We start from the raw sequence: 26,187 nt of genomic DNA, 5'->3' as shown, positions 1-26,187 counted from the left end.
GGGTGGTGTGTGTGTGGAGCCAGTATTTAGAAAGGGGAGGGAAAAAGCCTCACAGTTCAGTTCTAGTCAGTCATTTTCTACCGCTTATTCCATAGTGGGTCGCGGGGGAGCTGGTGCCTATCTCCAGCAGTCTATGGGCGAGAGGCAGGGTACACCCTGGACAGGTCGCCAGTCCATCGCAGGGCAACACACAAACAACCATGCACACACTCATTCATACACCTAAGGGCAATTTAGAGTTACCAATTAACCTAACAGGCATGTCTTTGGACTGTGGGAGGAAGCCGGAGTACCCGGTGAGAACCCACGCATGCACAGGGAGAACATGCAAACTCCATGCAGAAAGACCCCAGGCCAGGAATTGAACCCAGGACCTTCTTGCTGCAAGGCAACAGTGCTACCAACTGCGCCACCGTGCAGCCCTGTTCAGTTCTAAGTCCCTTGATTTTGTCATTTTGTCATCTTAGTCAGCGCCTCCTTTGGCTTTAAGACCAAACTGGAATGGACACAGGGTGCAAAGGGGTTCTTAACCTAGTTCAAATGTTTGTTTTCAAGGTCAGTGAAATAGTCTTTGAAATATCCTTGGAGTTGCTCCAGGTGGGACTGGATCAATGGATAGATAGATCCCATATCATTTCATTCCATGACAGCAGCTCCTGTTGAAGTAGTGGGAACATTTCTGTAACGCCCTCCTGGAGCTTATGTTATATTATTATCAGTTATATTTTATAATAATAATAAAAAGAGAGATTAGATTATGTTACAATATATTTTATGATGATAATTCAAAAAATTATCATCATTTTGCTTAAATACAAAAAAAATAAAAAAACACCCAGAAAAATACAGGCCATCTGAGTCCCTCAGTGATTTGAGATAACAGCAAAAACTCATTTGATCTGGTTGAGAACGTGAAACGTTTGGCAAAAATAAAACTTGCTGTTGGAAGAGATGAGAGAGAGGCGGAGATCTGCCCCTGCAGACCTGACATGAGGCTGTACAGTGCATTTCTGTTGGTTGATCTTCCTGAGTGCAAGAAGTAAACGGGAACTGGAAAAGCTTATCGTCAAATGACATTGATTGGGACTCTGCAATATTTACATGTTATCACAAAAAAAAAAAAAAAAAAAAAAAAAAATACCCCTCCTTGAACCGTCACCTTAACGTGGTGGAGGGGTTTGAGTGCTCAAATGATCCTAGAGGCTATGTTGTCTGGGGCCTAAATGCCCCTGGTAGGGTCTCCCATGGCAAACAGGTTCTAGGTGATGGGTCAGACAAAGAATGGTTCAAGAACCCCTCATGAAGAACACAATATCGAGGCACGTGACGTCGCCCGGTACGGCGGAGCTGGGGTCCCACCCTGGAGCCAGGCCTGGGGTCGGGACTCGTCGGAGAGCGCCTGGTGGCCGGGTTGCTCCTCGCGGGACCCGGCCGGGCCAAGCCCGAACGAGGCCATCCTCCAGTGGGCCCACCACCTGCAGGGGGAACCGTGAGGGACCGGTGCAAAGAGGATTGGGTGGCGGACGAAGGTGGAGACCTCAACGGCCCGATCCCCGGATGCTTAGGCTGGCTCTAGGGACGTGGAATGTCACCTCGCTGGGGGGGAAGGAGTCTGAGCTTGTGCGGGAGGTCGAGAGATATCGACTAGAAATAGTCGGGCTCGCCTCCACGCACAGCGTGGGCTCTGGAACCCATCTCCTTGAGAGGGGTTGGACTCTCTTCTACTCTGGAGTGGCCCACGGGGAGAGGCGGCGGGCTGGTGTGGGTTTGCTTGTTGCCCCCCAGCTCAGCCGTCTCGTGTTGGGGTTTACCCCAGTGGATGAGAGGGTTGTATCCCTGCCCCTTCGGGTTGGGGAGAGGTCTCTGACTATCATTTCAGCCTACGGGCCGAGTGGTAGTGCAGAGTACCCTGCCTTCTTGGCGTCCCTGTCGGGGGTGCTGGATAGTGCCCCTCCCGGGGACTCCATTATTCTGCTGGGGGACTTCAACGCCCACGTGGGGAACAACAGTGACACCTGGAGAGGCGTGATCGGGAGGAATGGCCTCCCCGATCTGAATCCGAGTGGTGTTTTGTTATTGGACTTCTGTGCTAGTCACGGATTGTCCATAACGAACACCATGTTCAAACATAAGGGTGTCCATCAGTGCACTTGGCACCAGGACACCCTAGGCAGGAGGTCGATGATCGACATTGTTGTCGTATCATCAGACCTTCGGCCGCATGTTTTGGACACTCGGGTGAAGAGAGGGGCTGAGCTGTCCACTGATCATCACCTGGTGGTGAGTTGGATCCGCTGGAGGAGGAGAAAGCCGGACAGACTCGGCAGGCCCAAGCGCATAGTGAGGGTCTGCTGGGAACGCCTGGCGGAGCCTTCGGCCAGGGATGTATTCAACTCCCACCTCCGGGAGAGCTTCGACCAGATCCCGGAGGATGTTGGAGACATAGAGTCAGAGTGGACCATGTTCTCTGCATCTATTGTCGATGCTGCTGCCCATAGCTGCGGCCGTAAGGTCTGCGGTGCCTGTCGTGGCGGCAATCCCAGAACCCGGTGGTGGACACCGGCAGTAAGGGATGCTGTTAAGCTGAAGAAGGAGTCCTATCGGCTGTGGTTGGCTTGTGGGACTCCTGAGGCGGCTGACGGGTACCGTGAGGCCAAGCGTGCTGCGGCCCGGGCTGTGGCAGAGGCAAAAACTCGGGCCTGGGAAGAGTTCGGTGAGGCCATGGAGAAGGACTACCGGTTGGCCTCGAAGCGATTCTGGCAAACCGTCCGACGCCTCAGGAGGGGGAAGCAGTGCTCTGCCAACACTGTTTATAGTGGGGGCGGGAGACTGCTGACCTCGACTGAGGACATTATCGGGCGGTGGAAGGAGTACTTCGAGGATCTCCTCAATCCTGCCATCACGCATTCCGTGGTGGAAACAGAGGCTGGGGACTCGGGGTTGGACTCTTTCATCACCCAGGCTGAAGTCACCGAGGTGGTTAAAAAGCTCCGCGGTGGCAAGGCTTCGGGGGTGGATGAGATCCGCCCTGAGTACCTCAAGTCTCTGGATGTTGTAGGGCTGTCATGGTTGACACGCCTCTTCAACATTGCGTGGCGGTCGGGGACAGTGCCTCTGGACTGGCAGACTGGGGTGGTGGTCCCCCTTTATAAGAAGGGGGACCGGAGGGTGTGTTCCAACTACAGGGGGATCACACTCCTCAGCCTCCCTGGTAAGGCCTACGCCAGGGTATTGGAGAGGAGAGTCCGACCGATAGTCGAACCTCGGCTTCAGGAGGAACAGTGTGGTTTTCGTCCCAGCCGTGGAACACTGGACCAGCTCTATACCCTCTACAGGGTGCTCGAGGGTTCATGGGAGTTTGCCCAACCGGTTCACATGTGTTTTGTGGACCTGGAGAAGGCATTCGACTGTGTCCCTCGTGATGCCCTGTGGGGGGTGCTCCAGGAGTATGGAATCGGGGGCCCTTTATTAGGGGCCATCCGGTCCCTGTACGAGCGGAGCAGGAGTTTGGTCCGCATTGCCGGCACTAAGTCGGACCTGTTCCCAGTGCATGTTGGACTCCGGCAGGGCTGCCCTTTGTCGCCGGTCCTGTTCATAACTTTTATGGACAGGATTTCTAGACGCAGCCAAGGGCCGGAGGGGGTCTGGTTTGGGGACCAGTGGATTTCGTCTCTTCTTTTTGCGGATGACGTGGTCCTGCTGGCCCCCTCTAGCCAAGACCTACAGCATGCGCTGTGGCGGTTCGCAGCCGAGTGTGAAGCGGCTGGGATGAGGATCAGCTCCTCCAAGTCCGAGGCCATGGTACTCGACCGGAAAAGGGTGGCTTGTCCTCTTCAGGTTGGAGGGGAGTTCCTGCCTCAAGTGGAGGAGTTTAAGTATCTCGGGGTCTTGTTCACGAGTGAGGGAAGAATGGAGCGGGAGATCGACAAACGGATCGGTGCAGCTGCCACAGTAATGGGGGCGCTGTGCCGGTCCATTGTGGTGAAGAGAGAGCTGAGCCGAAAAGCAAAGCTCTCAATTTACTGGTCGGTCTACGTTCCTACCCTCACCTATGGCCATGAACTTTGGGTCATGACCGAAAGAACGAGATCACGGATACAAGCGGCTGAAATGAGCTTCCTCCGTAGGGTGGCCGGGCACTCCCTTAGAGATAGGGTGAGGAGCTCGGCCATCCGGGAGGGGCTCGGAGTAGAGCCGCTACTCCTCCACATCGAGAGGAGCCAGTTGAGGTGGCTCGGACATCTATACCGGATGCCTCCTGGTACCTTCCTCGGGAGGTGTTCCAGGCACGTCCCACCGGGAGGAGGCCCAGGGGACGGCCCTGGACACGCTGGAGGGACTATGTGTCTCGGCTGGCCTGGGAACGCCTTGGGCTCCCCCTGGAGGAACTGGAGGAGGTGTCTGGAGAGAGGGACGTCTGGGCGTCTCTGCTGAGTCTGCTGCCCCCGCGACCCGGTCCTGGATAAGCGGAAGACGACGAACGAACGAACGAACGAATTCAAAAAATAATTAGATTCTATTTTTTGGTTTTTGCATTTCTTTTTTCTTATCAGCCCTCCAACTTTTTTTCCCTAGGTTCCCTAGCACCCCCTTTAAAAACACTGAATCAGAGACCAGAGCTATCTCCCTCACCACATGACTCCAGTTTACAACATATATGCTATATTTTTTGTATACTTTTTGTGTGTGCTGTAACCATGTGTAAATCATGCTGCTGTCTGTCATGAGTAAACAACTCTTGTAAAACCCCTTTTTAATCCTAACAGATAAATTTCCCAGTTAAATAAAAGTATGCACTAATAAAATAGCAGTTACTAATGTACATGTTTAACATTTGCTTATTTTGTTGATTTCCAGTTGGCTTCACTGACTGCACGGGCCGCACAAGATTCCTTTTCAGCTCTGATGACATCCGTTTTTTGGTCCAGACAGATGGGATGTTAACTGTGAGTACAAACTGCAAAGGCAGAACCCAGATAATTTATGTTTATGCTGAACCCTTAAAGTAACTGTAAGACAATCTATGTTAGTTGAGAAAAACTAGTGCATTTAGATAGTATAAGAAGTAAGGAAAATTGTAGTGTTTACAAACATCATGATGTTTTTAGGTCTGCACAAATGTAATAGTTGCCTATTGTTTTATTCTCAGCTTACTCAACATGTAGCATTTTAGATTTTGTCATTCATTTCAGAAAGTGAAACTCATATTGCATAGATTCATTATACATAGTGAACTGTTTCAAGACTTTGTTTCTTGTAATTTTGATGAATATGGTTTACAGATAAGGAAAACACAAATTTGAGTGTCTCAGAAATTTTAAATATGGTGAAAAAGTTACATACTGGAAACTCATGGTGTCACAACCAAATCAGCTAATCAGCCCAAAGAATCTGCAACGGTTAAGGGTCAGTAGACGACACAATCATGGGGACTGCTCACTGGACAGATGTCCAGAAGACAGTTGACACTAGTGGTGGGACTTATGGCTCTGTGAAGGGAACCGAATCTTCAGAATCCGTTCACTTCAAAGAGCTGTTCAAAAGAGCAGTTGAAATTATCTTTTTTTATTTATTTACATATTTCAAAGAACAAGCCATTTTATCCCAAATATAGGGCTTAATATATTAAATTTAGGAAACATGGCATGTGTGGGTGAAATTAACAACAAAAGTTAAATCATCTGTATTATATTTTTTATTAAAAAGGAGCAAAATAGAACCACAGTATGTTCATGCAAAAAAATCTTTATTTACTTTGCATGAAATCAAGTATAACATATCAAAACATACTTATCAAATACCCATGTAGTTCTTTACTACAAGTGTTGTGTGCATTAATAGCATTTTATATATATATATATATATATATATATATATTCGATTTTTTGCATGTTCCCATGGTTTGTTTAAGCGTTCATCTTTTTGAAATGAGGTTCAAATTTTTGAGTTTGGAAGGTCTCCTTGTTGTCGTTACCCTAATGTTCAACTCCGTCCACAGATTTTCTTCAAGTTAAAGTTGTAATCTGGGTGAGCCGCTCCAAAACATTACTATAACTTGCAGTCAGAAGAAACATGTTACTCATATTAATATACTCAAATCTAAATCTGCCATGGGTATGAGGAACTTAGGATTTAGGAAGAAGGAGACAGCCGCGTCGAGGACCGAGGCCTCTGGACATGGGTCACACTGCACTGCTACACCATGGGCCACGCCCCAGATTCACATTCTTAAAGGTTCCTTCAGAAACCACAAAGGGGATAATGTAGGACTGTAATCACGGAATGTAATTAATTTTGGAACATATTTTTATTGTTTCTGTAGAGAAAGTTTGCAATCTTAGACTGATAGATGGGTTTTATTGATGAAGCATCCTATCAGCTCATCCCTGCAGAGATTTAATACCAGGCTAATGACTGTAGTTCTTCTCTTCATCCAGGTAAAGAGACAGGTTGTTTTTCATGATCAGCCCCAACACTTCGTTATCCACTCCTTGAATACACAAGGTCAGAAAACGAGTGTTCCTGTCATGGTGTTCTACCAACAATTAAACCACAAGAACAACAACCAGCCATGCAATCACACTGAATTGGGTTCAGCCAATAACACACAGGTAGGTTTAGAGATGCTTAATGTTGTTCAGTTCTCTCGGGTTAAAGGGATGAATTCATGTTCATAGCTGAGCATCTAAACATTCTTAACTAATCTCAAAGCTTGAACAGGATCTAGTGCTTGCTCATTCATCATTTTGTCTGAAACAAAGTTTAAACGAAATGTGTTGGTCATGACATCGTCAACCAATTATCATATCAATTGTTATCATGCAGTATTTGAAACTTGGCCTTTGCCAAATTATTTACATTCACATAAAATTTATTTTATTGTGCCTGTTCTCATTTACAAATTTTAATGCTTCCATTGCCTATTAGCAAAATGAGCCTGAAATTAGGATTTAAAAGGCATCAATTTATATTATGTTTGTGAGTGTGGACACTTAAAGAACTATGGGGTTAGTATTCCTCTCTAATAAAAAACTTATTCTGTTTAATTGTCTGTCAGTCAGTCATTTTCTATACCTCTTCTTCCATAGTGGGTCGTGGGGAAGCTGGTGCTCATCTCCAGCAGTCTATGGGGGGTTGTCTGGGTACACCCTGGACAGGTCGCCAATCCATTGCAGGGCAACACTCAAACAACCATGCACACACTCATTCACACACCTAAGGGCAATTTAGAGACCAATTAACCTAACAGGCATGTCTTTGGACTATGGGAGGAAGCTGGAGTACCCGGTGAGAACCCACGCATGCGCAGGGAGAACATGCAAACTACATGCAGAAAGACCCCCGGGCGGGTAGCGAACCCAGGACCTTCTTGCTGCAGCATCGTTACCAACTGCGCCACCGTGCAGCCCTATTATAAATCCTTTTTAAATAATTTAAGTTTATTTGTCTTTAACAAGAAAGGTCTCAAATCATATTACATAAGACCTTTAGGACTTTGTTACAGATTTTGCAACTGAAGTTGTTTCTGTCAGACACTGGCACTTTGTTGCTGTATTTAAACTGAAAACATAACCTGCGTCTAAATCTTTTCATTAAGGGTTTTTGTTCCCTCAACAACAACAGAGAATGTTCTGAGAATGTTCTGCAATGCAACATGGCGACTACCGTGCCATTGTACACTAAGCCACACTACAATTGTTTTAGGCAACTCTCTGAAACACACCAAGGGCATTTGTTTCTGCCTTGATTTGTAATTTGTAAAAATGTGGCCATTGTGGATATCAGTCTCTGTCATTTCTGTAGCAAAACAAATCTGCAAGTGGGTAAAAATATAATTTAATAATTTCTTGCATTTATCCTCTTTATTTAAAATATTTTTTAGGACACAGCTGATGAGGAAGTACCAATGTTGCATTTCCCTAAGTCTTTTAAAGGAATGAAGAGAATTAAGAGAGACTGGATTCTTCCTCCCCTCAGTGTTCCTGAGAATAGCAGAGGACCGTATCCCCTATTTCTTGCTCAGGTAAAGAGAAGCAGTGAAAGCTTTTTGCTGTTCACTCCACAGTTCTTCTCCCCTGGTCATTATGCGAGAGGTGGGTTCGCACTGGACAGGTCACCAGTTCATCACAGGACAATTTGGGTCTCAGTTACAGATTTCTCTTTAAATATCGAAATAAATTAATTTAACTATTAACTTTAGATGTCATGCTATTATGTTATAACACTGAGTTTTTCTTATTTTTATTCTGAAATTATTGGTAACAAAGGCCCAATTAAAAAAACATAAATGCGTAAGGAAACTCCAAGACCCCCACCCCCATCTTCTTAGATTTAAGTTAAACATAAAGTCAAACATTCAGCAATAAATCTATGCTTTTTGTAATAGTGACTTGATTTGACAAAGTCTTGGTCTGTTTTGTCCAGATCCGTTCTGATAGGCATGTTACCAAAAGGATCGAATACAAAATCACTGGCCCTGGAGCTAACCAGCATCCTATTGGTCTTTTCACCATGAACAAGAATTCTGGTGATCTGTATGTTACAGAAGAACTGGACAGAGAGAAACAAAACAGTTACAAGGTAAGCTTTATCTCTACTAGTTTTATACAGGTCCTTCTCAAAATATTAGCATATTGTGATAAAGTTCATTATTTTCCATAATGTCATGATGAAAATTTAACATTCATATATTTTAGATTCATTGCACACTAACTGAAATATTTCAGGTCTTTTATTGTCTTAATACGGATTATTTTGGCATACAGCTCATGAAAACCCAAAATTCCTATCTCACAAAATTAGCATATTTCATCCGACCAATAAAAGAAAAGTGTTTTTAATACAAAAAACGTCAACCTTCAAATAATCATGTACAGTTATGCACTCAATACTTGGTCGGGAATCCTTTTGCAGAAATGACCACTTCAATGCGGCGTGGCATGGAGGCAATCAGCCTGTGGCACTGCTGAGGTCTTATGGAGGCCCAGGATGCTTCGATAGCGGCCTTTAGCTCATCCAGAATGTTGGGTCTTGAGTCTCTCAACGTTCTCTTCACAATATCCCACAGATTCTCTATGGGGTTCAGGTCAGGAGAGTTGGCAGGCCAATTGAGCACAGTGATACCATGGTCAGTAAACCATTTACCAGTGGTTTTGGCACTGTGAGCAGGTGCCAGGTCATGCTGAAAAATGAAATCTTCATATCCATAAAGCTTTTCAGCAGATGGAAGCATGAAGTGCTCCAAAATCTCCTGATAGCTAGCTGCATTGACCCTGCCCTTGATAAAACACAGTGGACCAGCACCAGCTGCTGACACCGCACCCCAGACCATCACTGACTGTGGGTACTTGACACTGGACTTCTGGCATTTTGGCATTTCCTTCTCCCCAGTCTTCCTCCAGACTCTGGCACCTTGATTTCCGAATGACATGCAGAATTTGCTTTCATCTGAAAAAAGTACTTTGGACCACTGAGCAACAGTCCAGTGCTGCTTCTCTGTAGCCCAGGTCAGGCGCTTCTGCCGCTGTTTCTGGTTCAAAAGTGGCTTGACCTGGGGAATGCGGCACCTGTAGCCCATTTCCTGCACACGCCTGTGCACGGTGGCTCTGGATGTTTCTACTCCAGACTCAGTCCACTGCTTCCGCAGGTCCCCCAAGGTCTGGAATCGGCCCTTCTCCACAATCTTCCTCAGGGTCCGGTCACCTCTTCTCGTTGTGCAGCGTTTTCTGCCACACTTTTTCCTTCCCACAGACTTTCCACTGAGGTGCCTTGATACAGCACTCTGGGAACAGCCTATTCGTTCAGAAATTTCTTTCTGTGTCTTACCCTCTTGCTTGAGGGTGTCAATAGTGGCCTTCTGGACAGCAGTCAGGTCGGCAGTCTTACCCATGATTGGGGTTTTGAGTGATGAACCAGGCTGGGAGTTTTAAAGGCCTCAGGAATCTTTTGCAGGTGTTTAGAGTTAACTCGTTGATTCAGATGATTAGGTTCATAGCTCGTTTAGAGACCCTTTTAATGATATGCTAATTTTGTGAGATAGGAATTTTGGGTTTTCATGAGCTGTATGCCAAAATCATCTGTATTAAGACAATAAAAGACCTGAAATATTTCAGTTAGTGTGCAATGAATCTAAAATATATGAATGTTAAATTTTCATCATGACATTATGGAAAATAATGAACTTTATCACAATATGCTAATATTTTGAGAAGGTCCTGTACATATGTTTTCTCGTTGGTGTGCCGTGTTAGAGGTGCAGTGCATAAAAATGTAAAATCTGACACACTGTCGGTTGTGGCAGATGGCCGCTCACACTGAGCCTGGTTGTGGTTCTGCTGGAGGTTTCTTCCTGTTAAAAGGGAGTTTTTCCTCTCCAATGTCGCTACATGCATGCTCTGTATGAGGGATTGCTGCAAAGTCAACGCCAGTGACTGTCCACTGTCTCTACATGCTCATCCAGGAGGAGTGAATGCTGCAAGTCACTGACTGGATGTAATCTGCTGGGTTTCCTTAGATAGAAAAACTTTTTATCCAATTTGAATAAATAACTGAATCTGACTGCACTGTTCAATGGTTAATCAATTGGAATGTATGAACCTGACTTTTGTGAAGTGCCTTGAGACGACATGTGCTGTGAATTGGCGCTATATAAATAAACTGAATCGAATTGAATTGTTCTGTCAGAGGTCAGAAACAAGTTTGCATTAAATCCTGTTTTAATTGCTTATGGTTTGTTGCCAATAAGCCATTCTAGGTAATAGTTTTGGTTTAGTTCAATCATTATAAATCAGCCTGAGAGCAAAAGCAATACAGACATGATAGTATTTGGTAACAGATTTGGATGGCTATAATGTTGCCATGGGCACTCCATGTCATAATCTGCCAGTGTTAGGTTTTTGAGTTTGTGTTCTGTTTACCTTCTCTGTATAGTCAGGTTCTTCTCTTGCTTTATTTCTGTCCATTTAGGTTTATTAGATTATTTCTGTTTAGTTTTGTTACTTCCCAGGATTCCGGTGTTAGATATGTTTATTGATATTTCCTTGTAGATCTGGTTCCTCCCTGTTTATATTCTGGAGTTTATTTCATTGTTTTCCAAGATGTTTTCTGTTTCCTCCCTGCATTCCTGCTAATGAGCGTTAAATTGGTCACACTCCTCAGTTCCCTTTTTCTCCAGCTGTCTCATATTCCTCCCGACCAGTTTCCCTGGTTCATTAATCCACTTTCCTACCTACCTCAGTATTTATACTCCCAGAGTTTCATTGTTCTCCACCAGTTCCTCCTGGAAACTACTCTGACATCTTCCAGATTATTCATCATTGAAAAAAATAAAAACTCAGCTTTAACTCTATATTTAACCATCAAAGTGAACATTGTGCCAACTTTTTCCTCTGAAACAATGTTCATCTTATTTTATTCTAATATAAATAGAAGATTTTGCTTGTCCTATCAAAAAATTTAACAGTTTCCACTTGATAGCTTTTTTAGCATAGCCTGTACCAAAAATAAAAGCCACTTTAGACCAATTAACTCCAAATTTTTTAAAAACATCTTTCAACAAAATAAACAAAGGCGCAAGTCGCTCACATTCAAGAAACATATGAAAAATAGTTTCTATTTTTTGACAAAAAGGACATAGTTCCGTTGCATCTATTTTAATCTTATACACAAAACTATTAACACTCACTGCCCCATGTAAAATCCTCCACTGTAGATCACCTACCCTCTTACTCAGGGGTGGTTTATAAAAGACCCTCCATACAGGCTTCTGATTTTCTTCAACTCTTAATCTCTCTCTCCAAACAGTATCAGTCCTTCCACTCAATTGTCTTTTATTCAACCCTTGAACAGACATTTTATACAATAATTTTCCAGTCAACATATAAAAATCTAAATATTTATGAGTGTTCAATAAAGGATCTATCCCTTCTCTAAAATCAATATTTAATCCTATTTCTGGAAATGGATGTGTGCCATTAGGAATTTATTTCCCATTAAAATAATCTATCAACATCTGCTTTTCATCCAATGTTGAATTTGCAACCCAGAAGTCTAAGACTGTCCGCATGATACGAACTGATTTTAACCCAATCAAAGAAGCTGTTGTCTCTGTGTTTTGAACTCTTGGTCCAGCCACCTCCACAATTTGTCTCAATTTGAGAACTTTTTTTTCAAGCAATCTTCTTGTCAACCCAACTCCAGCTCCATCCTGTGCATCCAACCGTGCTCCGAAAATTAAAGGTTCTTCTAGAAGCCAAAACAAAGACGTCGTTGGTTCCAGTCTTTTCCAATTAAATCAGTCCAAGCTCTAAACAGACCTTTATAAAACATTGGCATTTCATAAGGACATATCAGTTTGCAATTTAATAAAAACAAAGAAACATCCAAGCCAAAACCTCCTACTCTTCTCAAGACAATACTTGCCAATGGTTTCCAGAAAACATCCTCCTCCCTTCCCAGCAGATATTTCTGAATAAACTGTAATCTAAAAGCTGCAGTTCTGCTCTCTAGATGAACCAATCCCTGTCCACCTTCCTCTTTACGCAAGAAGAGCACAGCCTAGGGTACCCAATGTTTATTATCCCACAAAAAATTAATCATAGAGGATTGAATCATTTGGAGTAGGTCAGAAGGGGGGCTCCAAACATGCTGACTTATGCCACAATAAAGAAGCAACTAGATTATTTATAATAAGCACTCTTCTACTGTAAGACATTTGCAGCAACAACCATTTCCACTTTCCTAACCTTCCTTCCACTTTCTCAAACATTCCTTCCCAGTTCTTTTTTTGTGTGTCCTCATCCCCCAAGTACAACCCGAGATATTTCAAACCTCCTCTTTTACATTTTAAACCACCAGGGAGTTTAGGAAGCCCTTTAAGTCAGCCTTTCATGGCTAGAGCCTCACTCTTAGCCCGGTTAACACGTGCAGCAGAAATTTTACAAAATAAATCAACAATTTCCCCCAACTTAGTCACTTCTTCCTGACCGTTAACAATAACAATGATATCATCAGCATATGCAGATAAAATAAATGACATATCAAACCCCAGTAAAGTTAAACCATCAATATGTGATCTAATATTCTTTAACATTGGTTCAATTGAAAGAGCATACAACATTCCAGACAAAGAACAACCTTGTCGAACACCTCTTGTAACCTTGAAAGTTTTACACAAGCAACCATTAACTTTCAGTACACTCTCAATGTTTTCATACAGAACCATAATCTTGGCAATAAATTCAGGGCTGAGACCAAACCTTTCCAAAATCTTCCAGAGGTAACGGTGCTCAACCCTGTTAAAAGCGTTTTCCTGGTCCAAAGAAATCAAACCAGCATTACAACCAAATGAGCCAGAGACCTCCAAAATATCTCAAATAAGGAATATATTATCAAGCATAGACCTGCCAGGCATACAGTAAGTTTGTGTTCGATAGGCAGTCTGATCAATCACCCTTTTCAATCTGTTTCCCAGCGCTTTTGACAACAGTTTGCAGTCTGTACACAACAAAGAGACTGGTCACCAGTTTTTAATGTCCTAAAGGTCACCTTTCTTCGGTAGCAATGTGAGAACTGCTCTCCTGCAGTTCTGAGGAAGAAGTCCTTCAGCAAAGCTCTCCTCAAAAACCTCCATGATGTCGATGCAGAGGTCCGACCAGAAAGCCCTGTAAAATTCACTTGGAAGTCCATCAATGCCAGGTGCTTCCATACTTTGCAGTGCAGCATGAACCTCGTCCAGAGCTAAAGGTTCTCCCAACTCCTTGGTGAACTCCACAGAAACTCTCGGAAGACCACTGCAGAAATGATCAAAACATTCTTCATCCTCAGCATATTCAGAGCTATACAGATCAGCATAAAACTCTGCTGCTCTCCGCCTGCTGTCCCCATCTGCAGTCAAAAGAACCTCGGCAGCCGATCTTAAACCATGGAAGAACTTGTCCTTTCTTTTTTTCCAATGAGAAGAAAAACTTTGTAGGGGTGTCCATCAAAGCACAATCGGAAAACTTAAACAAGTTTTCAGTTTTTTTAACCGGTAAACTTCTTTGTCAGTATAGTCCCCTTTTCTTTTAATAATAATTGATACTTTATTGATCCCCAAGGTGAAATTAGACCCTCTGCATTTAACCCATCCCTTATAGGGAGCAGTGGGCTGCCGTTGTGCGGCACCCGGGGAGCATTCTGGGGCTAAGGGTCTTGCTCAGGGACCCAGAGTGGCAATCTGTGGGATGCAAACCCAGCCCCTTGTGTCCCCTCCGGAACACAAACCTCCTGCTCTAACCACTAGGCCACCACTCCCACTATGGGAATTTTATGATTCAACTGAGATCTCACATATAAAAGAAAAGGTTTGTCAGGAAACAAATCCTCTACTTTTTCATATTCTTTATAATCTTCAAAAAAAGTTTAACATTTTGTACATCATAACTTTTCCTCTGTTGATTGGGTACAAAAGATTTACAGGATGAACTGGCCAAACTATCTTAGGTCCAACGTTCATCTTCCCCTTCCTCCTCTTCATCTTGCTTTCTAATTCCAGACTCATTCCTGAATTTTCAATTTCTGTCATCTCTGACTTCATTTTCAGTTTGAGAGCTAATACCACATTATAACTCATTTTTTTTCCTTTTTGCATTAAACTGAATATCATCTTCTTCCAGTATTTGACTGTTTCCCATATCCTCTACATCGTCTGTGTTCGTTTTCCTTTGTTGAGACTTTAGTAAACACTGACTCTGCTCTTCCACAAAGTTATCCCCTTGATTTCCCTGCGAAACTAACCCCGTTTGACTTTGAATCTGCACAACTTGTTCTTCGTACTTTTTTCGGGATATCCTCGAACCAAATGACCAACTTCTCCGCAACCAAAACACACCAAAGTGCCCAAGTCACATAAATGGCATAATCAAAGTCCTCCACTCGCACATTAAACACTAAATTAAGGTCTTCATTCTTTTTATTCAGAATCATAAGGACCTGTCTTTTGTGTGAAACAACATGCTTTAACTGCAGAAGGCAGCTTTCTGATTGGGGAAATAATTTTCCTGTGCCGTGACATTTCTCCAGCAGGTCATCACTGATGAACGGAAGAATATTTGCAATTGTCACTTTTTTAGCAGGTGTACTCAACGGAGAAACTGACAAAAAAAACATACAATACAATCACTTTGTTTGCCATCTCTACACTATCAACAAAAATAACCACTGCACTGTTCATCCGAGCAGCAGATTGCTGCTACAACCAACAACTTCTCCCACCGCCAAACTACACTCCTCCACTGTACTGCTAGGACAACTAGGTATGATTTTAAAACCTTGTTGTCTCGTAAGCTTTGTAAACTCCATTCCCGGCGTTTTGCTGGTTGTTTGTTGTTCCTACTTACTGAAAAATAATCAGTAACTCTTAAATCAACTTCACCAACACAATTCAATCAAAGACAAATACACAAAAAGACACATTAAAGATAGAAAAAGCACAGTTAGAAGTTCTCAATCTCTCAGTCCACTCACCCCAGAAAGAAAGAACCAGATTAAAGATGTGACAAAAAGAGAAAGATGGAGAGACAATTAAAGAAGATACTGGAAAAATAGATATAGAAACGATATCGGTAGAAGATAAATATAAAACATTTTAGAGTTTTCCTCAACAATGTTCTGTCAAAAATGTATAGTGCTTAAACAGGGTGCAAACAGCCAACACCCCAAGATCAAAATACAAGGGGAAACACTGCTGGGAAAATGTTATCAATGTTTATGCTTTGCTGTTATTAAATAAAAATTGGTTATTCTTAGATTTTTGATTGGTTATGGAATGATTTTCTTTTTTCATTTTCTGGCCAGCTCCAAGCACATGCTGTGGCAGATGATTTGGGAAAAGCAGAGGAGCCTATGGACATTGTCATCAATGTCATTGACCAGAACGACAACAAACCTGTTTTTAAAGAACTGACCTACATTGGAGCAGTTCCTGAGTCCTCAGAAAAAGGTGAGGTCACTGATTTCATATAAAGCATATCTGAATATTCATGTCCTTTTCTAGGTTTCACAAACATAATTGTTTCATTTGAGCTGGGAAAGACATGTGAACAAGATAAATTCAAACACTGGCAATCAGGCAGTTAGGGGTTCAGGATTGCTCCAAGGGACAATACTGAGCAGATAACATCACTATGTTGAGTATTTGACAGCCCGAAACAGTTGAAGAAAGCTGTTGGAAGAAAAAAACAAATTTTTCTGTGTGTAAAATATTCTCATCTAGAAATTTGTCCTTAAGACTCCCCTAGTAAAAGAACTGGATGTGAACAGAATTTCAACCATAAACATTTCTGACTTTCCTTTTTAACATATTTCTCTGAAAATTCAGTAAAACGTCTGCACTGAAAGGTCCCCACTATGTTCCTCTCAATAAGGGTTCGAGGTGATAAGTGTTGAAGCCACAGATGCTGATGAGCCAAATACCGATAACTCTGACATCCAATATCGTATTGAACACCAGGAGCCAGAGGAGCCAACACCCTTCATGTTCACCATCAACCCAAAAACTGGAACCATCAGAGTCTATGGTGCTGGGTTGGACAGAGAGGTGAGACTTCTCAAAAGAAACGTCTTATGTATGACTGAAAACAAAAGAAATACTCTTGACCTACCATGACATTATTTTATATATTATCATTATATTGTTTCTTTGCCCTATAAATTGTTTTAAAAAATTACATGAGGATTATTGTTTTGGCGCAAATGTGTTTATAGCATTTTAAGCAAAAAACAGAGAGCTACATTTCTATTAAAGATAAAAGTAAAATTAAATAATAAAGATGCCATCTTGACAAGTAACAGCCAAACAGGGATTTGTTACCTGTGGCAGATTTAGCTTAGTAATATTCTAATTTTCCCAATTTTTGGACTGAAAGTAATATTAATATTTCGGAGCGGCCCAGCCAGAGACCCGACCTAAGTCTGTCAGAGAATCTGTGGAGGGAGCTGGAGATTAGGGTGATGGCAAGGAGCTCCTTACCAAAAATAAATTGTCAAAATACCAATGGAAATATGCAAAAAGCTGCTCAGCAATGAGAAGAATGTTTGATTGCTGTAATAAGAATGCAGATTGTTTTACTTGTTATTGAAAAGGGTATGAATAATTTAATTCCAAATTATATTAATAGTAAATAATGGTATTTTAGACTGAATATTACTTATTCTAATGACAGATGTGGTTGATCCTTATGGTAACAGCCAGCAGTTCAGTTTGCAAGCAGAGAAACTGGGGTTAAGAGGGGACAGCCTTAGCAGGTATGCTAACATGGTTAGAAAGGTCTGAATAAAATATTATTAGTTAAGAAAGAATGGTCTGTTATACGGTATTTTAATTCAACGGCACAAGTCGAACTTAGAAAACGCAAAGTATATTTTGCTGTGTTTGATCTAGTTGTATGTTGCATGGATTAAATCTAGAACCTAGCAGACACCATGATATGCTTGCTTTCCCTTTACAAACCGGTTCTGATCAGGATCACAGAGGAGGGTCAGCTTTTTCATGTATAACCCAAGTGCCCTTGAGCTTAGAGTCCCAAACTAACGGCTGCGCATTCACCTTTAGGATTTTCTGCTCAACAGCAAAATTCATGGTTCCATCAGTTATGAAGAAACAAAGCAGACCCAGACCATCACACATCCACCACCATGTTTTACTGTCAGTATTATGTTCTTTTTAGTAAAAACTGTTGGTTTTGCACCAGTTATAACAGTCTCAATTTACCAACCAAAGTGTGCTTTGCTCATTATGCTAGAATTAATTGCATACCTTAGAACGTGTCTTTTCTTTAGAATCGACCTCCTAAATGTAGATTGAGAACATGATGTCTTAGTAATACTAGTCCTCCTCAAAGTGAGGAGCAGAAAACCCTCCAAACCCAAAATAGAAGGAGTGGACAATTTAAATGCAGGGATTATCAGATATTCACTACATCTTTACAAAGACAAAGGCCAAATGAAAGTATTTATTTCAGCTTTTTTTTTGTTTCAGCAAAAATAGATATTTATATTTTAATATTTACCCCATAATATATAAGACTTTATCAGTTTTCAAAATAATCCAAAGTAGCTCAACACTTTTTGCATGGCAAATTAAACGTCAATGGATTTAAAGGTGGGTGCTGCATGAGCAGTGGCAGAGCAGATGTAGAGGCTATGGTCCTTAAAGCTGCTTTCTCAGGTTCTAATTCTGACCCAGGTCTATTTACTGCACGTCTTCCTCGTTTCTCTCTGCCCTTCTTCCTGCTAAGCCCCCAGTTCCACAAAATCTTAAAAAAACAATATATAGAGTTGACTTAAACTTCATGTAAAGGATTTTTGAACATTTCTGATTTGGTAAAACATAACCTGCATTAATTCCTGAATAAAAAAAAAGGTGGACTTTTGGATTATATGTGAAAAATAAAATAATCACTATAATCATCACTTACTAACTGAAAAATCATCTCTGTATTGAAAAAAAAAAATAATAATACACATACTGTCCACTGAAAGCTTTGGTTTTCAGGTACTGTTTCATAAAAACTTTAGTGAGTTGATAACCAGCCAGCTGTATCAAAGCTGCAGTTGATGATGGTCTCACAAAGACTCTCATTCAGGGAATTAGTTAAATGTAACCAGGTCTAAAGGACCATCTGCACAAATGTTACATGTTTGCTTTCTTTTCATTACATCTTGGCTTCTTCCCATAGAAAATCCCTCAGTACACACTGAGAGTACAGGCAGCTGACAGCCAAGGTGAAGGTTTGACTGGATTTACCAGAGTGATCATCAAGGTGACGGACAGCAACGATCACGCCCCGGTCTTTACAGGTCCCTCTGTAAGTACAACACACTGTTAAACAGCTGCTTAAATGAAAAAGATGATCGTTGTAGTTACTGCCGAGTTGTCTTATTTTGCTTCATCAGTAATAATAATGTAATAAAAGCTTAGTTGTAGAATAAATAGCAAAAGGTTAGTTTGATTTCTGCATTTCAGCAATCAAACGATGACTCCTAACACATCCTCTGTATTGTCTCAGTATACAGCAGCAGTTGAAGAGAATAAAGTAGATGCTGTAGTTGTTCGAATGCTGGTGACAGACGAAGATGAGCCACATTCTCCAGCCTGGGATGCAAAGTTCAGAATTATTGATGGAGATCCAGGAAATCTTTTCACTGTGAAAACAGGAACTAACAAGCAAGAAGGAATCATTTCTACTGCTAAGGTACGAGGAACAGCAGGTTCTTACGGTTGGAACCTGGTTTAAATCTCTCAAATATTTCCTTATTTTTTAGTTGTTTTTTTAATATATATATATATATATATAGAATTATGTTGACATACATTATTACATTTTGCATCCTGCGAGCTGTTAATGTCTGATCAGTTGTTCTATGATGATCTTTCTTCCATTAAACTAGGCTCTGGATTTTGAGAAAACCAGTAAGCACACTCTGGTGGTTACAGTGGAGAATGAGATTCCTTTTGTCAGTCCTCTACCCACTTCTACTGCTACAGTGGTGGTGACTGTGAAGGACGTCAATGAACCTCCAATATTTGATCCACAAGAGAACCAAGTGTCCAAAAGAGAGGACCTTTCTTTAGACAATACTGTGGTACAGTACACAGCTTCTGATCCAGACACTGCACGCAAACAGAAAGTCATGTAAGAAAACCTCCAACTTTACATCACATCTGTTTGAAGTGAAATTTGTTATTTTTATTTCAGAATTCATCAAATCTCTTTTTTCCAGCATTATTTTGAATGCCTTATAGCACTCATCATTTCTTAATTTTGAACAAATGCTCAAAATTATAATGACTTCAAATTAACTAATTCAATTGCCAATCCAATTCAATGTGACAGAAATCATGATGCAGGATTCTCAGATTCAGTTGATACTGAATTACATATTAGCAAGTAATCACATCTATCTAAGGAAACCAGCAGATTTTATCTAACCTGTCACATTGCTCACATTATAAAGGTGGTATCATGTATTTTTTATGTCCTAAATATGCAGGTATAAGATGATCAGTGACCCAGCTGGCTGGCTTAACATTGACACAAACACTGGAAAAATCACAGTGAGAGACCAAATGGACAGAGAATCTCTGTTTGTCAAGGAGGAGAAATACACAGCAATTATTGGTGCATATGATGATGGTAGGTGTGAAGGTTAAGTGATTTGTGCTGCAGGTGTATAGGAGGACATTTCAGAAACAAATATGAAATTAAACATTATACACTAAAAATGATTCATGTATATGGTCAGTTGTGAGTTTGAACCCAAATGGGAGATTTTCAAAAGTGAAGTATTTAGTATTTTTATCTCATGTGGTCAAAGCTTCTCCTTTAGCTCGTTCTCTGTAAAAGAGTCTAAAGTATTTCCTTGCACCTTCAAAAGAAGTTCAGAATCTTTCTTTCTCGGTAGATTGTTGAAGAATTACTCACAATTTCCTTATTTATGTCTGTCGGCAGATCAAATCTCAGCTACAGGAACTGGTACTTTGGTCATCAAGCTTGAAGATGTCAATGATAACCCCCCCGCCATTGACGAACGTGAATTTAAGGTATGCGTTTCTTCCCAAGAGCAGAAAGTTTTTTCCTGAGTTCTCAGGCAGATGACATCTAATAGGAATCTTTGTTTACACTTAAATTACTTAAGGTGTCATAAAGTGGGTTTTTGATGGACCAAAATGCAGGGAAGAACTCCTGAAGTTGAAGATGAGTCTTTATTATCCATGGCAGGACACAGACAGGGTACCCAGCGCACGAGATTGCACATACACATAACATAAGAAACCAGCGGGGAACAAAGGAAACAAATGGGCTTAAATACAAAAACTAAACGGCAGGGGAACCAATGACAAACGTGACAAGACAATCAGGGGAAAACACAGAACAGGTGTAGGCTTGGGGTGCAGGGAGACAGAGAACAATGGACTAGACCAGGTAATATTACAAAAACACAAGCAGGTATGACATAAGGAGGATTTAAGTTTAATTCGAATTCTTTTCATATCTATCCTGAATACATTTACATATATTTACAGGTGTGCGGTGACATGATTATCAGTATCAATGTTTTAAATTCATTTTGTTTCCACAGGTGTGTAACAAGAGACCAGCTCCTCAGCTTCTGACTGTAACAGATAAAGATGGACCGGGCTTTACTTCTCCATTCAGCGTCCACCTACATAATTCTGCAAAGGCTAACTGGACTGCTAGGATGAATGGCACCAGTATGAGTACATTTTATTCTAAAATAAATATAAACATGTTTCTAAGAACATGAAATGATCCCAACAAATGGAATACAGTAACTCTTTTAGAAAGCGTTTCCGTCATACAAAGACATCCCTACTAAAAAAGCTCGTAAAGACCAGATAATCTGCTCTGTGAACTTTTGTGTGAGCCATTCAAGGTGTGTTAGGTGATGCCCTGGTTTTGGTGTGTTTACACCTCAAATTCTACAGCTCTTTCATCACTACATCACATCCTCAGGCAATAAAGACAGTAATCATCTACAGTGTTCTGTGGTAATGCTGTTACTATACAATTTTATCTTGGCTGAGGCTTCTTGTTGTATCTTTCCATCTAATCATCTGACCCACTGGGAACATTTTCATATAACTATTAGATCTTGAAATGCAAGGGAAAGTAATACACCTCTAATGCCGTTACCAAAATGAAAGCCTGATATCCTGGCAGTTTAATCCATTCGTGGTCATCTTAGAGCAGACTGATAAGTCACAACTGATCTGAAGGGTCAGAACCAATCAACATAGCTTCAGATGTGTTACATCTGCTAATACGTCATCAATAAGATTTTCTGTTGTCTTTTTCTCTCAGCTAAAACAGATGGGGCCTTTCTGACTCACTGTTAGCTTTCCACTGCTCTTTAGTTTTCTACAAACCCACAACGGTATGACATGTGTGTCCTACTGGTCAAGGAGCTGATGTACAATGTAATATAAGTTCAAATACAATATCAACATTAATATTAGTTCCTTGTGAAGCGTTCACACTAAAACCTCCTACAGTCTGTTGCTGGAGTCTTTTTGAGAAGGTTAAGACCCACTGAAGTTGCTAAAGTGAGGATGATAACCTGGAAAAATCAAAATAATGAGGTTCCAAATTCAATTCAATTCACTTCAGTTTTATTTATTTAGCGCCAACTGGCAACACATGTCATCTCAAGGCACTTTACAAAGTCAATCCAATCATATCCTACAGATTTCAAGTCAGGTTCATACATTCCAATTAATCCTAACTATCAAACAGTGCAGTCAGATTCAGCTTATTATTCAAATTGGTTCAAATGTTTTTCTATCTAAGGAAACCCAGCAGATTGCATCCAGTCAGTGACTTGTAGCATTCCCTCCTCCTGGATGAGCATGTAGAGACAGTGGACAGTCACTGGTGTTGACTTTGCAGCAATCCCTCATACTGAGCATGCATGTAGCGACAGTGGAGAGGAAAAACTCCCTTTTAACCTCCAGCAGAAACAGGTTCATTGTGACTGGCTATCTGTTACAACGAATTGGGGGTTTGCTTATAGTGGGGCATTTTAAATGAATTCTGTTTTTGTTTGCCTTTTGCTTGCAGGGACAGGCATCATCTTGACATTAAACTCTAAGCTTCGTGGAGAATACAGGGTGGCTTTGAGTGTTTCTGACAATCAGGGTCTGTCACAGGTCAGCACAGTCACAGCTACAGTGTGTGATTGCACTGGGGAAGAACTGAGCTGCCCCAGTTGGCGAATTGGTGGTTCCAGTTTTCCGGTCGTCCTGGTAATACTTGGAGTTGTGCTGCTACTGCTCATCGGTGAGTTTGAGATATTATTTCATTTCCAGATAAATAGAGAAGTGTCTCTTTAATCACGAAACAAGAAATCACAAGCTACATTTGGACCAGAACATAAACAACAACATTTGGTTATACTAAATAACATGGCAGAACTACAGCAAAATATGCTTCAGTTCTACATTACACCAGCCATGCACTGGAGCTTACCAACGGTGGCTTGAAAATCAAACAATGACACCCAGATTAAATCTAAAATCATGATATTTGAAGGATAATTTCTAAAGTAATAAGCTTTCTAAAACAACCTGGCTGTACATAAAAAATACCAGTTTCAATCAAAACAAATTGAAGATCAGATTATGAAGAAAAGTCATTGACTTGACTCTATGAGTTTGGAAATGGTTACAAAAGGGATACACATTTTTCTGGCACAGCTTCACCAACTTCCAAGGTGCTTGAAGAGGAGAGAACATCTGGTAATGTGGGAACTTGAGCAACACTGCTGGTACAGAGAAACCAACTTTGTAACCAAACCAAAGCCTTTCAGCTTGTGACCATTCAAAGGTTTATCACAGAACAGTTGGTACTTAAAGAGAAAACATAGAAAAAAACAGAAGATAATGAACAAATGTCAGCAGCAACCCAAGTAATCCACATATCAAAAAGAAATCTTCTTTTCTAGTGGTGACCGTGGTGCTGGTTTCAAAATGGAAAAAAACAAAAACAACCCAGCCTTCAGATACAGAGTATGGATCCAGAGATAAGCTTGTTTACTATGATGAACAGGGAGGAGGAGAGGATGATCAGGTAAATGGTTTGTTGGTTAGGGTAAGAACATGTTTATACTGCTGAAATATCACTTTATATGTTGTTAAAATTCTTTCAAATTCATGACAAAATTGTGGTTCTAAACCAGTAATAATTGAAAAACAGTGAACAAGTGTATTTCTTCTGATTAATTAAAATGGACCAGAGGATGATTGTGGATTAAAGGGTAACCCAACCATAACTCTATTACTATAGCAGGAATATGATCAGAGCATTATCCACTATGGTATGACCACTTCAAATAAACTCAGGTGTGACATGGCTCCAACTGATCTGACTACATACAACAGGCCCCAGTACAGACCTCACCCTACCAACCCAGAAGAGATTGGCAACTTTATTGATGATGTAAGTGAAACATTTGAAAAATCGGAGGAAAAGTTTGTCATTGTGATATCTCATTTTGAAACACCTGTGTTTGGTTCATGTTCTTTTTCTGATTGAACTGATCTACATAATAGAAAATTCCAAATTTTTGTCTTTCATACTTTAGAACCTGAAGGTGGCAGATACTGACCCAACTGCTCCCCCCTTTGACTCCCTGCTGGTGTTTGATTTAGAAGGAAGTGGTTCCAAGGCAGAGAGCCTCTCGTCTCTGTACTCATCGAAAGATGGAGACCAGGACTATGACTGTCTCATAGAATGGGGCCCCCGCTTTAAGAAACTGGCCGACATGTACGGAGGAGGAGAGGATGATGAGCTACTATAAATGTGCCCAGACTGTGCACGCAGTTTAACTTGTAGTCAGTTTTATTAGCAATTTACAGTCACTGCTCTGAAGTCAAAGAGTTTGTTTTTATGTGCCTCTGCAAGCATTCTTTTGTTACGGTCTGCAGGACAAAGACTAAAATTAATATTTGCCTCCGTCAAGTTTATGTTTTCAGTCGAGTCTGTCTGTCGGGCTGTGTGTATGTGTGTTAGCAGGTTTACAGAAAAAGTTACACATTCTTATGATTTTTTTTTTCGGATATTGATCCAGGATGTTTTATTTCTATGGCGTCAGTGACCCTACGTTGTGTGGTGGAGGCATCCAGTCTCGGACTGTATTGTTTATTTTTTTATTCTTCACAAAATATATGCACTTAAAAATTTGCCATTTTACTGGTAAGATTTGTGTAAAATATTGTATTTTGGATGTTTTTTTTTTTTTCATTGTTTTATAATGTGTTTAAAAAATACTCTGTTGTAATGGCTCATTCTTAATACTCTGACATCCTTAAATAAAAATTCCTTCATTCTGTCTGGGTCTGGGAGTTTCTGTTGGTTTTCTGTCTTTTTTTTTTTTTTACCTGTTGTTTACTTTGCTTAGTCCATAGGTGGCGATGCAGCTCATGGGTGAAGAGGTTGCAGGTGTTTCACGTCTGCTGATTGTCTCCGGATTAATGAGTCTCTAGCGGCAGGTATAATTCGCCACTCCTCTTCTGCTCTGGGAGTAGGTTTTTTCTTTGTAGGAAAGAAGGATGGGTCTCTCTGTTCTTGCATTGATTATTGGGGCTTACACCAGATCACCGTTAAAAATAAGTATCCTCTCCATCTTATCACCTCAGCCTTCGAACCAGTTCATGGATCAACAGTTTTCACAAAGTTGGATCTCAGAAATGCTTACCACCATGTAGTGTTTTTTGTTGCTGAGGGGGACGTGGTGGTGTCACTGGCCCCGGGTGCCTGCCGCTGGCCGGGGACCTCTGGGTGGATGAGTTTGTCCCATCATGGTGTGGGGTCGGGGGTCCGGTTGTGGGTGCGGTGCTGGGTGGGGTCTGCCCTGTTGCGCCGGTGGACGGGGGTGGCGCTGCGCAGGGCCCTTGCCTTGCCGTTGTGGCGCGCTGTGTGGTGAGGGAGTGGGGTGCGGCGGGGGTTCTTAGAGCGGGGCTGTGTGTGGAGCTTGCGCTGTGTGGGTGTGGCTTCATTGGCTTCTTGGCCACGGGGTTCACCTGTGGGGGTGTGCCCCTGTGGGGGTGGGGATTCGTGCCGTTTGGGTTCGGGGGGATGTGTTCAATATCGGTGTACTTGTTGGGGGTGGCCCAGTGGGGAGGTTCTTGTTCTTGTTGGGGTTCACTGGGGGTGGGAGACTCATGGGGGGGTCGGGACTGCTCCGTCCTGGGGGCGGCTTCGGTTGGCGGGTTGCTTTGGGCCATGTGCACCCCTCGTTTGTACATAGCCTCCTCTCCGGAGGTGGATGGGGGTTGTTGGGGACTGGGTTCGGGGCAGGGGGGCGGGACCTGGGCCGAGGTCACCCGGGTCTGGGCAGTACCGGCGTTGTCTGCCTGCCTCTGCCCCAGGAGGGAAGGGGACTACCTCCTGGGTCCGGGGGCTGGTTGCCCTGAGGGGGTACAGGCACCTAGACCTGGGAGTATAGAGTATGCATGGGGAGTGTGAGTGAGTGTATGACGTCCATTGTTGTTATCCTTATGTTGGGTGTGAGTGATTTTATGTGTATGCATGAGGGTGGGAGTGGGTGATTGTGACTGTGTGTGCCTGTTTTTTTCCCCCGCAGACTCAGCAACATCAAACAAAACTATGATGTAGGGGACAGAGAACT

General features: G+C 42.0%; 1 protein-coding gene across 1 annotated transcript in view; it reads left to right on the top strand.

The window, feature by feature from the left end:
- Nucleotides 1–24,950, top strand: part of LOC124859614 (B-cadherin-like) — a 51,815-nt gene extending 26,865 nt beyond the window's left edge. The window contains exons 3-18 of the mRNA XM_047352501.1: nucleotides 4,858–4,946; nucleotides 6,438–6,611; nucleotides 7,883–8,023; nucleotides 8,425–8,580; nucleotides 15,835–15,979; nucleotides 16,404–16,576; nucleotides 18,717–18,845; nucleotides 19,047–19,232; nucleotides 19,429–19,673; nucleotides 20,032–20,174; nucleotides 20,490–20,581; nucleotides 21,121–21,253; nucleotides 22,620–22,838; nucleotides 23,503–23,627; nucleotides 23,844–23,996; nucleotides 24,142–24,950. Of these exons, the coding sequence (XP_047208457.1) occupies nucleotides 4,858–4,946; nucleotides 6,438–6,611; nucleotides 7,883–8,023; nucleotides 8,425–8,580; nucleotides 15,835–15,979; nucleotides 16,404–16,576; nucleotides 18,717–18,845; nucleotides 19,047–19,232; nucleotides 19,429–19,673; nucleotides 20,032–20,174; nucleotides 20,490–20,581; nucleotides 21,121–21,253; nucleotides 22,620–22,838; nucleotides 23,503–23,627; nucleotides 23,844–23,996; nucleotides 24,142–24,357 (2,519 nt within the window). The 3' untranslated portion in view covers nucleotides 24,358–24,950. The remainder of the gene's footprint in view (nucleotides 1–4,857; nucleotides 4,947–6,437; nucleotides 6,612–7,882; nucleotides 8,024–8,424; nucleotides 8,581–15,834; nucleotides 15,980–16,403; nucleotides 16,577–18,716; nucleotides 18,846–19,046; nucleotides 19,233–19,428; nucleotides 19,674–20,031; nucleotides 20,175–20,489; nucleotides 20,582–21,120; nucleotides 21,254–22,619; nucleotides 22,839–23,502; nucleotides 23,628–23,843; nucleotides 23,997–24,141) is intronic.
- Nucleotides 24,951–26,187: the final 1,237 nt, after the last annotated feature.

This window comes from Girardinichthys multiradiatus, chromosome 22 (genome assembly GCF_021462225.1).
Source record: "Girardinichthys multiradiatus isolate DD_20200921_A chromosome 22, DD_fGirMul_XY1, whole genome shotgun sequence".
Lineage (NCBI taxonomy): Eukaryota > Metazoa > Chordata > Actinopteri > Cyprinodontiformes > Goodeidae > Girardinichthys > Girardinichthys multiradiatus.
The sequence above is the reverse complement of the archived record's forward strand: the minus strand, read 5'-3'. Positions and strand labels throughout refer to the sequence as shown.